Source organism: Eriocheir sinensis, unplaced genomic scaffold (assembly GCF_024679095.1).
Source record: "Eriocheir sinensis breed Jianghai 21 unplaced genomic scaffold, ASM2467909v1 Scaffold275, whole genome shotgun sequence".
Classification (NCBI taxonomy): Eukaryota; Metazoa; Arthropoda; class Malacostraca; order Decapoda; family Varunidae; genus Eriocheir; species Eriocheir sinensis.
This window is the reverse complement of record NW_026111582.1, coordinates 202,223-217,500: the sequence shown is the minus strand read 5'-3', so window position 1 is coordinate 217,500 and position 15,278 is coordinate 202,223. Positions and strand designations below refer to the sequence as shown.

Here is a 15,278-nt window from a genome sequence, read left to right as displayed (position 1 = left end):
GAGAGTCTTTGTTTAAGTATGCAATGGCTTCAAGGGAGAGGTGTCTTAAGATGGTTTTATTTATGCCACTTTGTCCTGGTCATGTCTTTTTCATGCCTTTGATTATGGAAAGGATGTGTTCGGATGTAATTTCAAAAGTGAGGAAGTAGTTGTCAGAATTAGTCTGCTGGCGTTTGCATTGACGTTAGGGGAAAGTCTATGGAGGTTATTGGCGAGAAAGTCGCATACTTCAGTCTCTGTCTCTTCGTCGTCCCAGTCTTCGTCCGCGTCACTGAAAACATCTTGCCAGTGAATTCTGTGTAGCGTCTCCTTCTCGTTGTTGTCGTACACTTTGCCGCGTGTGGGGGAGAAGAGGTTGTGGGGTTCGTCGTGTCGGTTCCCATGAGTTGTTTTGTCTTAAGCCAGAAGGTGGCTGGGTCATGGTATAGTGAGGCTGTCTCCGCAATGACCTCGCCCCAGTAGGCGCGGCTGTCGCTCTTCAAGTGTTGTTGTAGCACGAGTTGGAGCTGTTTGTAGCGTCTATAGAGAGGATGAGTCCAGCCGTTGGTGTTGGCCTCATGCTGTATGTCTTTGTGTTGTGCTATTAGGGTGCGTGTCGTGTGACTCAAGTGACAGTGTGTTAGAGTTTTGTGGCGTGTTGTTGGAATGTTGTTTTTGACTGCGGTCACAACTGTGTTGTACCTTTCTTGAATATACGTGTCGATGAAGTCAACCGAAACTTCGGGCTGACGGGAGAGTCCTTGAGTTTTTCAGCGATTTCTGTGAGAAATTGATCCCAGTTTGCCTGGTTGAAGTTGGGTCTGGGGCGTGTGGGGAATTGGATGGGAGTGGTAGAGATGGTAAGGATGACAGGGATGTGGTCGCTCATGGTGATGGGGCCTTGAGTAATGCTGATATTGTGATAAGTGTTGTTGTTTGTGAGGAAGATATCCGGTGTTGTGGCTGTGTTGTGAGCTATGTATGTGGGGAGGTGTGGGCCTGTGTGTGAATGGTTCGTTTTTTTTTTTTTGTTTTTTTTTTACATTGCAGCCTATTGCGCCGGTAGGCTTCTTCCCGGTGGATCCTGATGGTCGGTCCAAGGCTTCTTTCCGGTAGGTCCTGATGGTCGGCCCAGCCCGTTCTGGCGCAGGCGAGTGTTTATAGTGGCGCCATCTTGCATTGGCTCATGCTGCCCTCCCAGAGCTCATCTTTGATCCTAGAATCTAGAGTCCGGGTTGATAGGTGGTCTTCTGGACAGCATGTGGGTAGTTTTAAGCCACTCGGCGGCGGCTGAAAAATCCCAGCTTGGTGGCACCGGGCGGGGATTGAACTCGCGTCCTCCTGAACACGAGGCCGTTACTTTGACGACTCAGCCACCGCCTCCCCTTGGTTAATCAGGTGTTGTATTTGTCTTCCTTTGGTGTTGGTATGCGTGTAGCCTAGTGTCGGGTGGTTGGCGCTGGGATCGGCTATCATGTACACAGGGATCTGTCTCCTGAAGATACGAAGATGATGACCTTGCCCGTGAGAGTGGTGATCTCCACCGCGAGGGCGTCAGAAATGAAGTCATCAAGTAATTTAAAATTTTGATTGTGCTTGATGGCGATCGCAGTGCCGTCTGTGTGAGACCCTCGAGGAGGGCGGGGCGACTCGGCTGGGAGGAACGGGAGCCAATGGGAGTGGCTCTACCCTCGAGGAGGGCGGGACGACTCGGCTGGGAGGAACAGGAGCCAATGGGAGTGGCTCAACCCTCGAGGAGGGCGGGGCGACTCGACTGGCTGCGCGCTCCGCCTCCAGGAGCGGGAGCCAATTGCTTGCCTGTTTTATTACACTGCAATTATATAGCTCATCTAGGGCAGAGGTCGGCAGCCGGAATTCGAGAAGAGACAATTTCTTCAAACTTGACAGGAAAGCAGTGCTGCTGGAGCCGTAGTGTAAATTATGAATCGTAATTATGAAACCCTCAAATTTTCCTCCTCCATATGAGTTAATAATAGTACACCCGTAGACAAGGTCATCAATTACACGATATTATTCTAGTGCTTGCCTATTGTTCCCCCTCTCACCCAAAGCAGGTGCAAGGGTTTTGGTGGGAGCACGAAATGCGTCGCAATCATGTAGCTTCATAGTTTGGGGGGATGAAGAATGTCCTCCATGTAGGGAAAACCCTTACATTCAGGGATTTTCTTACCACGAACGGAAAACACGCGATTTCCCCCATGCTCGCCTCGTTCGCCACACTCCCCACCCAACTCATGAACCTATGCTGCCCTTAGCCCCCAAAAAACAATCTGCCAAAATTACGGTCATGGGCAAGGTTCTTCATTCCAAGTCACTGCCGCGGGAGTCGTTTTCTTTGCACCGTGTTTTGCTGCTGACTGCTGTTGTTGGTGGTCATGCAAACTCTCGTACCGCACCTCCAAACTAGACGAAAATGTAGCAATGAGAACCAATAAATTAGCACTTTCATATATCAGGTTACATAAATTACAAAAAAAAAGAGCGAGTACACACAGCTTTAATAATGTGCCTGATCTGTTTGTAATAAACCAATAAGAAATCCACTGACAAAATTGTTCGATGGCGACTCTGGCAGTGATAATAGGCTCGTCCAATCAGAAGGCGCTATTTTGAAAATCACTGTCTTGGACCAATCAGAGCACTGCCTTAGCATGAAGGGAGTCAATTCAGGTTGGATGTCTTAGTGTGCCGGTGCTGTGTTGAGTGGCTGGGCCGTGACGGGAAATATCAGCAATAAGCAAACCTGAAAAAGAGGAGGGAGTCAGTTGATTACTTGGACTGTCACAAACTATCACGGCAGGAACGAAGCCTCAGTAGAGAGAAACAGATTCGTCCCCTATAAAGAGCAGGCTTGAAGTAAGATAATGGGAGGGAGGGAGGTTTTTAGGTAATGTTTTTCTTTGTTTTTTTGTAACAGCAACAGATGGATAAGTTGGCCTATGTACTGCGCGTTGTCTGTGTATGTTATCGTCATTCTCTCTCTCTCTCTCTCTCTCTCTCTCTCTCTCTCTCTCTCTCTCTCTCTCTCTCTCTCTCTCTCTCTCTCTCTCTCTCTCTCTCTCTCTCTCTCTCTCTCTCTCTCTCTCTCTCTCTCTCTCTCTGTGTGTGTGTGTGTGTGTAATAAGAGAAAAAATAGAGAAACACATACATGAGTCCGGAAACAGTAATGAAATGCAAGCGGGATTTACAGAGAAGGGAGGCATAAATGACAATCTTTACATACTGAAACATTGCATACAAGAAAGTTTTGAAATGAAAAAGAAATTATTTGTCATCTCACTACACTTCAAGAAAGCCTTTGATTTAGTGGACAGAGCAAGTCGCATTAAAGCACTAATGTTAAATAATATACACCCTTAGATGATAAATATAATTGCAAATATTTATACAGGTGACAAAACTAACCTAATAATTAATGGCGAAAGGCAAAGAGGTCAATTTCGGTCGGCGAGATGTCCTGGTACTCTCCTCTTGAAGGAGTTCAAGTCGTAGGCAGAAAGAAATACAGATGAAGGAAGATTGTTCCAGAGTTTACCCGCTTGAGGGATGAAAGAGTGAAGATGCTGGTTAACTACTCCATAAGGGATTTGGACAGTATTGGAATTAGCTTGAGTCATGTGGTGTGGGGCCGTGAGTGGTCAACACGGCGGTGGAATTTTAGAGGTAGAAGACTTGATGAGAGGAAGAGCCTCTTGACTCTACTCTGCACAAAAGAGGTGTAGTCTATGTGTGTTGCCCCCGACACGTGAGATGCATACTCCATACGAGGACGGACAAGGCCCCTGTATATGGATAGGAACTGTGCAGGGGAAAAGAACTGGTGGGTGGAGAGGTGTCTTGATACACTCTTCTTGAAAGAGGTCAAGTCATAGGCAGGAGGAAATACAGACGAAGGAAGAATGTTTCAGATTTTACCACTGAAGGGGATGAAAGAATGGAGATGCTGGTTAACTCTTTCATAAGGGGTTTGGACAGTATAGGGATGAGCTTGAGTAAAAAGTAGTGTGCAGCGGGGCCGCGGGAGGGGGTGAGGCATGCAGTTAGCAATTTCAGAAGGGCAGTCAGCATGAAAATATCGATAGAAGATAGAAAGAGATGCAGCATGGCGGCGAAATTTAAGAGGTAAAAGGCTGTCAGTAAGAGGAGGAAAGTTGATGAGACGAAGAACCATATACTCCACTCTGTCCAGAAGAGCTGTGTGAGTGCCCCACCCCCCCCCCCCCCCACACACACACACATACGCACACGTGAGATCCATACTCCATACGAGGGCGGAAAAGTCCCCAATATTGGAAGCATCTGCGCGGGGGAGAAGAGCTGGCGGGGACGATACAGAACGCCCAACCTCGAGGAAGCTGATTTAGTAATAGAAAGGATGTGATGTTTCCAGTTGAGAATTTGAGCTAAGGATAGACCGAGGATATTTAGTGTTGAAGAAGGTGACAGCTGAGTGTTGTCGAAGAATAGGGAATAGGTGTTTGGAAGATTGTGTCGAGTTGATAGGTGGAGAAATTGGGTTTTTCAGGCATTAAAGGACACAAGGTTCCTTTTACCCCAATCGGAAATGATAGCAAGGTCTAGTGTTAAGCGTTCTGCCGCCTCCAGTCTGGAGTCATTCTATACTTTGTTTCATGTTATCTGTCCACTCACAGCGTCAATCTCCATGGGTGTGGCACCTGCGCATTGTAGCTCATGATTGGGTGAGAATTGTCATGTCCGATATCGTTGGCCACGTGCGATTAATGGTCAAACTTTCGTCAGTAATATATATGAATGTTTTTATGTACAAAGAAACCATGACACGTCCTTATGTACATCCCAAACACGCCGATCTGCATGGATAACACACCATACAGGCACACGAAAGACAAGCTTGTGTCAGACAGCGAAGGCAGATCATACGCGAACTAACAACAGGCTTAAAATAATAACCTTTATTTCATTCAAGATACAGAAAAATACACCAGGTTCTTTAAGTGTAAGAAAAATGTTCTTTAATAATTCCTTGCATGTAAATCACGTGGCTAATACTTGACGCAGCAAGAAACATTACTAATGTGAGGCTTGGCTATTTCCATCGTGTGCTGTACGGCATAGTAGCGAGGCACATCGGCATGTTTGGGATTTATATGCCAAGGTGTGATGTTTTTTGTATACGTAAACATTCAAACATATCCTTGCAAATAAGGAATGAATATTTATCGCCACAGTTTCTTTTCCCTCCATCACGAGGCAGCAATGCGCGTGTGCCACGCCCACACTCGCGAGTGGACGGATGGACCGAACCCGACTACAGCAGAAGTGGCAGCAGCAGTGCCACTGGCACTGACATTGTCACTGTTATCCCCGCCACTATTGATGCTGTTACTGCCGCTGATAAAAGGCTCATTACCTTTGGGATTGTTAATGACCAATATTACTATTATTAGATCATTATTATTATTAATATTAATATTATTATTATTATTATTATTATTATTATTATTATTATTATTATTATTATTATTATTATTATTATTATTATTATTATTATTATTATTATTATTATTATTATTATTATTATTATTATTATTATTATTATTATTATTATTATTATTATTATTATTATTATTATTACTATTATTATTATTATTATTATTATTATTATTATTATTATTATTATTATTATTATTATTATTATTATTATTATTATTATTATTATTATTATTATTATTATTATTATTATTATCATTACAATTATTACCAGTAATGTTCCGTAAACTATTACAATAATTCTTTCCCCTCTGAAGCTTCTCGTGAGGGAAGTTGTCGTGTTCGTCGTCAGTAATTATTGATACATTTAATGTGTTTTGGACGGTGAATATTAACGGTGGTGTGTGTTTGTCTCCCCGACACACACACACACACACACACACACACACACACACACACACACACACACACACACACACACACACACACACACACACACACACACACACACACACACACACACACACACACAGGAGCTCATCACCGCCGTAGAGGCAGGAGACGAGGTCAGGGTCAGGGACGTCCTCGCCAGGGGAGGAGACCCAAAGGTGACCATCCCCACTAACCTTTGTGGGTCGCGGTGCCTGGTGGCAGAGGCTGCCTACCATGGCCACGCCCACCTCCTGCCCTGCCTGCTGGGGGCGGGGCTCAGCGTGGAGGGCAGCGGCACTGACGACGAAACACCACTGATGAAGGCTGCCATGAATAACCACGAAGCGACGGTAAAGAAGCTGCTCAGCCTTGGTGCCGACCCGCTGGCTGTTGACAATGTAGGTGAGTGGGTGTGGTGGTGGTGGTGATTTTTAAGGTGGTGGTGGTGCTGGTAGTGGTGGTGGTGGTGGTGGTATGGTGGTTAAGGTGGTTTGCCCCTGCTTGGATGTTTGGATAGTTAAAAGAGAGAAAGAAGGGGGGATAGGGTAGGATAAAGTTGGAGGAAATTGGAAGGAAGTAGGAGAGATAAAAGGTGGCGGGCTGTCCGCCTTGCTTTGTATATGTTTTATATCTATCTAGGTGTGTAGGTACTGACGTCTATGGGTTTGGTGTTGGATTTGAGTATATTTTTTTGCTGGCGTTATGTTGTGTATTTGTTTTCAGGTGTTCCTCTGTCTAGGATATTTCTTTGTTTCCTAAACCATGAGTGTTTTTTTCTGTCTTTCATAGTTGCCTTTGAGGTTCGTAAAATGGTGATCCTGAAGTGCTCTCGTTTTGGTGAAGATTTTGTCGGCTTGTGTGTGAAAAGTGTAGTTTTTTGTTCTATTCATGCTTCTTCATGTAGTGTTTCTGTGTTCTTTGTGTATGGGTGTCTTTCGTTGAATGCAAATCGGAGGGCTTGGCCTTGTATCCGTCGTAGTTTCATTTTGTTTGTGTCGCTTGTTGTTACTAATGGGATGATGGGGTATTGAATTAGTGGTAATATAAATGCTTTAATAAGGCGCAGCTTGATGTGAGTTGCTGTGTTATTAAATCTTTGTAAATCCGTTATGGCTTCTACTCCTCTGATTCTGTTTTCTGCTACGTGTTTCCCTATGCCTGTACGCGTCATGGTTAGTCCCAGAACGTTTCCTCTTTCTGAGTAGTTTATAGCGGTTCCTTCTATTGTTATTTCATGCTTCTTTGATACTGCTAGTGGTATTATTTTAAACTTGTCTTTGCTCGTCTTTATTTTCCACTTTTTCTCGTAGTTTATTTATTTAATATCATTCCGTGTCCTGTTATCCATTAATGCTCGTGATTTGCCTGCATGGCAAGTTATCTGTGTTATGTCGTCTGCGTACTGTATGTTAACACTGCAAGCACCGAGGGGGGGCATATGTGGCCCCCCCTGAGCCACTTCTATCAAAACGATACACTTTTTTTTATTATTATCAAGTGTAAAAGAAAAACAGTCCTACAGAAAAACGCAGAAAATACCCAAGATTAACAAGTGATATCAATAAGAAGCATATGAATCTTCGTTATTTTGCTACACACGAATATTTCGAGAAACTGACGCCGATCATTTTGAAACACAGTCGATACATTATGGAACGAGTGGAAACGGCTGCCGACTGCCAGATGTACAATAACCTGTACGATACCACGATACTATTACTGTTACACTATATATACCTGTCTTGTATACTGCATGTTTTGGATTTATTGTTTATAAAGCCTTGGCTGATACACTAAACAGACCAACAAACAAACTGGCTGTGTTTACTATAATGAAAGAAACGCCGAAATTCGCCGTTGTAGCGTGCGTTCGTATATGAGTGTGTATGCATGCGTTCTAGCGTGTCAACGGCGGCGGCCGGCAACAAAAGCTCGTAGCCTCGTCTTGAATGAAGTTTGGTACATACAATACTTATTTTGGACTTACCATGAGGTAATAACTGTGTCTCGTACAGTATTACATTTGTTTACACTAAACAGACCAACAAACAAACTGGCTGTGGTAACTACAATGAACTATTCGTCGTTGTAGCGTGCGTTCGTGTGTGTGTGTATGCGTTCCAGCGTGTATCGGTGGCAGCAGCCGGCGTCACTTCCTTCCTTTTCTCCTTCCTTCCTCCCTACCCCCTTCCTATCCCTCCCTACCCCCTCTTCTGGAGCCCAGGAAACAGGGAAACAAGCACAAGGGAGAGAAACCTGTACAGTCGCGATATGAAGTGATGTCGCCGTGTACGTTTATTTTCGATCACGCAAGTATCGTTATATATTTTCAGGAGTATCATTATTTACCTGTATCTTCATCATAACTTAACTAAATATATTTTACAAGCTAGAAAAAAATAGAAAATAAATATTCAGCGATGTCTTAAGAAGAGCTGTCGAAAGATTTTTACACAAAGTGTTTTCGTTCCCCAAGGAAAGAGTCAAATGAGGTCCAAATATCGACATATTACTCAAACAGAAAGTAAAATTATCTTTTCATGATCATTGTTGACAACAATAAATCTAACATATGCACAATATATAGGACATGCATCATTAGTCAATATCCTAAACTAGGATGGCGTGATTCATTTAATTTATACTCTCGTTTGATGATGACGTCATCGCCCGCGCACCATATCTATTATTCAGCCCTGACTCACTCTTTGCCTTTCGTGGTCAACATAACGATAACAAAAGCTTTCCGTGGACTTCTAATGCATGATAGTGATCAAGGGAAGATGCCCACAGCCTATAACTACCGAGGGATAGTCGGAGATGGAAAAATAAGAATAAATAGCTTCAGAATAGTCGTGTTTTGTAACTCCAAGCTCCTCACTCTTTGCCACCGATCGCAAACATCATTGCCTTTCTTGGTCAATAAAGCGGTGACAAAAGCTTCATGTAGACTTCTAATGCTTGGAGGTGATCAATGGAGCATGTCCACAGCTTATAAGTGCAATAGAATAATCGAGGAAGGTGGGGAAATAAGAATATAAGTTCTTTGAAATGGAGGTGGTGGTGCGGGCGGGTAATCGCAGCGTTGCCAAACATTAGGCTGTGGTCGAGTGTTCGTAGAGGCGTCCGGAATGTTGGTAGTTCAGATAGGCAACCCTACCTGTGAAGGCATTCTTCATTCATCATCGTTTTTGAGCAATGTTACTACATATTCCAGTGCCCATGCTTGTGATAAGAAGTCATCATAAAAGGTGTTTAATGTGAAACTTTATTATTTGATCGTTTCTTAATCAATTAAACGCAAAATAATGACAGTAACTGTCCATTCGCTTTGTGTCATACGGTGCGTGTGTATTAATAACTGCAGAAGACAGTTCATGAATGACCCAGAAGAATATATATATATATATATATATATATATATATATATATATATATATATATATATATATATATATATATATATATATATATATATATATATATATATATATATATATATATCACCTAAATCTGAACGACGTATAACAACTGTTTTGCAAAGATAAGCACACGACGTGAGCTAAATCATTTCAAGCTTCAGTACTGAAGACAACACATGACATTCGCAGTCGAATTAAAAAAAAAAATGAATGTATAATTGTAATTCAGGTACTACTACGTTATTTTACCGTGTATTACATCACAACGTATTATAGATTATCATTAAAAGGGAACATTATAACATAAACAGCATATACAAATCACTTCCGTTACCTTCAAATGCTCCCTTACGAAACATTTTGAGAGCAGCGACATCACTTCATAACGCGACTGTACTACAGGGGAAGGAGGGACGGGGTAAAACGTATGGATTATTTTGCGAATTCAGAACGATTCAGAACGAAATAATAATGAACAAAATACTCGCATGAGCATGGAGATGGAGGGGGCACCACTCTCTCTCTCTCTCTCTCTCTCTCTCTCTCTCTCTCTCTCTCTCTCTCTCTCTCTCTCTCTCTCTCTCTCTCTCTCTCTCTCTCTCTCTCTCTCTCTCTCCCGCTCTCTCTCTCTCTCTCTCTCTCTCTCTCTCTCTCTCTCTCTCTCTCTCTCTCTCTCTCTCTCTCTCTCTCTCTCTCTCTCTCTCTCTCTCTCTCTCTCTCTCTCTCTCTCTCTCTCTCTCTCTCTCTCTCTCTCTCTCTCTCTCTCTCTCTCTCTCTCTCTCTCTCTCTCTCTCTCTCTCTCTCTCTCTCTCTCTCTCTCTCTCTCTCTCTCTCTCTCTCTCTCTCTCTCTCTCTCTCTCTCTCTCTCTCTCTCTCTCTCTCTCTCTCTCTCTCTCTCTCTCTCTCTCTCTCTCTCTCTCTCTCTCTCTCTCTCTCTCTCTCTCTCTCTCTCTCTCTCTCTCTCTCTCTCTCTCTCTCTCTCTCTCTCTCTCTCTCTCTCTCTCTCCTGCGGCAGGAAGTAATAATAAGGAAATAATAAAAAAAAGATGTGACGTTTCAAGGGACAAATTTCAGCCTGACTTTTATCCGTGTGAACGAAAATAATGACAAAGCAAAATGTAGACAACTTATTAACTTTTTCCTCTTCCTTTTAAACATTCCACCATCGTCATCCCCACCACCACCACCACCACACCCACTATCACCACCATAATCACCACCACCACCACCACCACCCCCACACCCACTATCACCACCATAATCACCATCATCACCATCACCACCACCACCATCACAACCACCACCAACACCACCACCACTATCACCATCACCGCCTCCACCACCACCACCATCATCACCTTCACCACCACCACCAACATCACCACAACCACCACCACACCCACTATCACCACAAAAATCACCATCATCACCATCACCACCACCACCAACACCACCACCACTATCACCACCACCACCACCACCACCACCATCACCACCACCACACCCACTATCACCACCATAATCACCATCATCACCATCACCACCACCACCACCATCATCACCTTCACCACTACCACCAACATCACCACAACCACCACCACCACCACCACCACCACCACCACCATCATCATCACCACCACCACCACCACCACTATCACCACCATCATCACCATCATCACCATCACCACCACCACACCCACTATCACCACCATAATCACCATCATCACCATCACCACCACCACCAACACCACCACCACTACCACCATCACCGCCACCACCACCACCACCATCATCACCTTCACCACCACCACCAACATCACCACAACCACCACCACCACCACTACCACCACCACCATCATCATCACCACCACCACCACCAACACCACCACCACTATCACCACCATCATCACCATCATCACCATCACCAACACCAACACCACCACCACCACAACCATCATCATCACCACCACCATCACCATCATCACCACCACCACCACCATCATCAGTCATCACCACCACCACAACCACCATCACCACAACCACCACCACTGTTACCACCTCCACCACCAACACCAGTGACAACAACAGCAACAAGAGGAAGAAAAAGAGGAAGAGGAAGAAGTAAAAGTGGAAGAGGAGGACGAAGAAGGGAAGAAAAAGAAGAGGAAAAGAAGAAGAGGAGGAAGAAGAAGAAGAGGAGGAAGAAGAAGAAGAAGAAGAAGAAGAAGAAGAAGAAGAAGAAGAAGAAGAAGAAGAAGAAGAAGAAGAAGAAGAAGAAGAAGAAGAAGAACAAGAGAAGAAGAAGAATAGGAGGAAGAAGAAGAAGAATTGGAGGAAGAAAAAGAAGAGGAAGATGAAGAAGAGGAAGAAGAAGAAGAAGAAGAGGAAGAGGAAGAAAAAAAGATGAGGAAGAAGACGAAGAAGAGGAAGAAGAAAAGGAGTAGAAAGAAGAAGAAGAAGAAGAAGAAGAAGAAGAAGAAGAAGAAGAAGAAGAAGAAGAAGAAGAAAAGAAAGAAGAAGGGGAGAAGGAAAAAGAGGAAGAAGAGGAGGAGGAGGAGGAGGAAGAAGAAGAAGAGGAAGAAGAAGAGGCAGAGGAAGAAGAAGAATAGGAAGAAGAAAAGGAAGAAGAAAAGGAAGAGGAAGAAGAAGAGGAAGAAAAAAAAAAGAGGAAGAAGAGGAAGAGGAGGAAGAAGACGAATAAAATTAACAGCGAGGTACATTGAACATGTGTGTGTACGATATTTGTTTTGCGAGTGGAGATGTCTCCATTCTTCCTCCAAGCCTGTGACAAGACAAGAAGGAGGAGGGAGGGAGGAAGGGATAGGGAGGTATATATATATATATATATATATATATATATATATATATATATATATATATATATATATATATATATATATATATATATATATATATATATATATATATATATATATATATATATATATATATATATATATATATATATATATATATATATATATATATATATATATATATATATATATATATATATATATATATATATATATATATATATATATATATATATATATATATATATATATATATATACCCAATATTCTTTATATTTTCCACTCGTTTATTTTCATTTTTTATTCATTATTGTTTTACACTATTGATTCGGTACCAGTACTTAGTGTTCATGAGCGTTATCGTTGTTCAGATAAATGAGTACGATGCTTGGTGTTACAGGCTCGAAAATTTGAAAACGTCGGATCGGATAGGGTTAATGCAATCAATCGCTGGTGTGGTAAGTCATTTGTATAGATGGTGTATAATGTTGGCGAAGTTGCGCTCCCTTGTGGAACTCCCTCTGCTAGTTTAAGGGGGGGACCCGTGTAATTCCCGATTTCTATCTTTGCGCGTCTGTGTATGATGAAGTTGTTTAAGAATTTGGTGTTGGTATCTGGAAGATTTAAATGGGCCATTTTATATTGCAGGCCATCGTGCCAAGCTTTGTCGAATGCTTTTGAAACATCTCTTAGCATTATGTAACATTGTTTTTTCTGTGCTGTGTGATGTGCTAGTGTCTCGTGTACAGTGGTGAGTACTGTATCTGTTCCTCGTTTGTTTCTGAAGCCATGCTGAGTTTTATTTAATATATTATTTTCTCCTAAGAGTTGTCTCGTGTTCATGATTTTTTCCATGATTTTGCCAGTGACTTCTAATGAAGAAATTGGTCTGTGGTTTATTCGGCTGGTGTGGTATGTGTTAGGTTTGGTATTGGTTTGATGATTGGAATTTTGAGTTTCCTGGGAAATATCCCATAGAGAGGGTGTGGATGACTAGCTATTGGAGTTTTATGAGTGCGTATTCTGATAGATTTTTCAGTACTGATTTGTTGATTTTAGTTTCTCCAGGAGTATCATTTTTGAAGTTTTTTTATTGCGCTTTGTATTTCTGTTTGTGAGATAAGCGTGTCTGTGTGCTGTGTGCCTTGGGGTCTGCCTATATTTGATATATTATGTGTGCTGCGTGTTTCTTCATTTATTTGTAGGTATTCTTCGACTTCTCTTTGTTGTTCTGTGTCATATTGAGCGTTTTCCTCGGGAGTAGTTTTAAATATGTTTTCCCAGATTTCCCGGAACGTTTCTTCTTTCTCTTCGTCTTCTGTTAGTTTACGTTTTTTTTTTTTTTTTTTTACAACAAAAAAAAGGGCACACAAAAAAAAAGAAAACAATAATAAATAAAAAGCCCGCTACTCGCTGCTCCTAAAAAAGAAACAAAAGAGGTGGCCGAAAGGAAGATCAAATACGGGAGGAGAGGTGTCCTGATACCCTCCTCTTGAAAGAGTTCAAGTCGTAGGCAGGAGGAAATACAGATGAAGGAAGATTGTTCCAGAGTTTACCAGCGTGAGGGATGAAAGAGTGAAGATGCTGGTTAACTCTTGCATAAAGGGTTTGGACAGTATAGGGATGAGCATGAGTAGAAAGTCGAGTGCAGCGAGGCCGCGGGAGGGGGGAGGCATGCAGTTAGCAAGTTCAGAAGAGCAGTCAGCGTGGAAATATCGATAGAAGATAGAAAGAGAGGCATCATTGCGGCGGAATTTAAGAGGTAGAAGACTATCAGTATGAGGAGGAGAGCTGATGAGACGAAGAGCCTTAGCTTCCACTCTGTCCAGAAGAGCTGTGTGAGTGGAGCCCCCCCACACATGAGATGCATATTACATACGAGGGCGGACAAGACCCCTGTATATGGACAGCAACTGTGCAGGGGAGAAGAACTGGCGGAGACGGTACAGAACGCCCAGCCTCGAGGAAGCTGATTTAGTAAGAGATGAGATATGAAGTTTCCAGTAGAGATTTTGAGTTAAGGATAGACCGAGGATGTTTAGTGTTGAGGAAGGTGATAGCTTGGTGTTGTCAAAGAATAGGGGATAGTTGTTTGGAAGATTGTGTCGAGTGGATAGGTGGAGAAACTGTGTTTTTGAGGCGTTAAAGGACACCAGGCTCTTCTTGCCCTAATCGGAAATAATAGTAAGGTCTGAGGCTAAGCGTTCTGCAGCCTCTAGTCTTGAGTCGTTAAGTTCCTGATGGGTGGGTCTTCTATTAAAAGAAGTTCAATAATGCAGAGTGGAATCATCGGCGTAGGAATGGATAGGACAGATCGTTTTGGAAAGATCATCAATGAACAAGCAGAAAAAGAGTGGGAGATAGGACAGAACCCTGTGGGACACCACTGTTAATACATTTAGGGGAAGAGCAGTGACCGTCTACCACGGCAGAAATAGAACGGTCAGAAAGGAAACTGGAGATAAAGGTACAGAGAGAAGGATAGAAACCGTAGCAGGGTAGTTTAGAAAGCAAAGATTTGTGCCAGACCCTATCAAAAGCTTTTGATATGTCCAGCGCAATAGCAAAAGTTTCACCGAAACGGCTAAGAGAGGATGACCAAGAGTCAGTTAAGAAGGCTAGGAGATCACCAGTAGAACGCCCCTTGCGGAACCCATACTGGCGATCAGATAGAAGGTCAGAAGTGGAAAGGTGCTTTTGAATCTTCCGGTTAAGGATTGATTCAAAAGCTTTAGATAGACAAGAATGTAAAGCAGTAGGACGGTAGTTTGAGGGATTGGAGCGGTCACCCTTCTTAGGTACAGGCTGTATGAAGGCATACTTCCAGCAAGAAGGAAAGGTAGATGTTGACAGGCAGAAAGAGCGAAAGAGTTTGACCAGGCAGGGTGACAGCACGGAGGCACAGTTTTTAAGGACAATAGGAGGCACTCAATCAGCTCCATAAGCCTTCTGAGGATTGAGGCCAGAGAGGGCATAGAAAACATTATTTTGAAGAATCTTTATAACAGGCATAAAGGAGTCAGAGGGGGGATGACTAGGAGGAATATGCCCAGAATCGTCCAGAGTGGAGTTTTTAGAAAAAGTTTGAGAGAAGAGTTCAGCCTTAGAGATAGATGAGACGGCAGTGTTGCCGTCA

The 15,278-nt window shown here is 42.8% G+C and overlaps 1 protein-coding gene across 1 annotated transcript in view; it reads left to right on the top strand.

Moving 5' to 3' along the window:
- Positions 1-15,278, top strand: part of LOC126991411 (ankyrin-3-like) — a 93,842-nt gene that overhangs the window by 58,218 nt on the left and 20,346 nt on the right. The window contains exon 4 of the mRNA XM_050850179.1: positions 6,006-6,306. Within this exon, the coding sequence (XP_050706136.1) occupies positions 6,006-6,306 (301 nt within the window). The remainder of the gene's footprint in view (positions 1-6,005; positions 6,307-15,278) is intronic.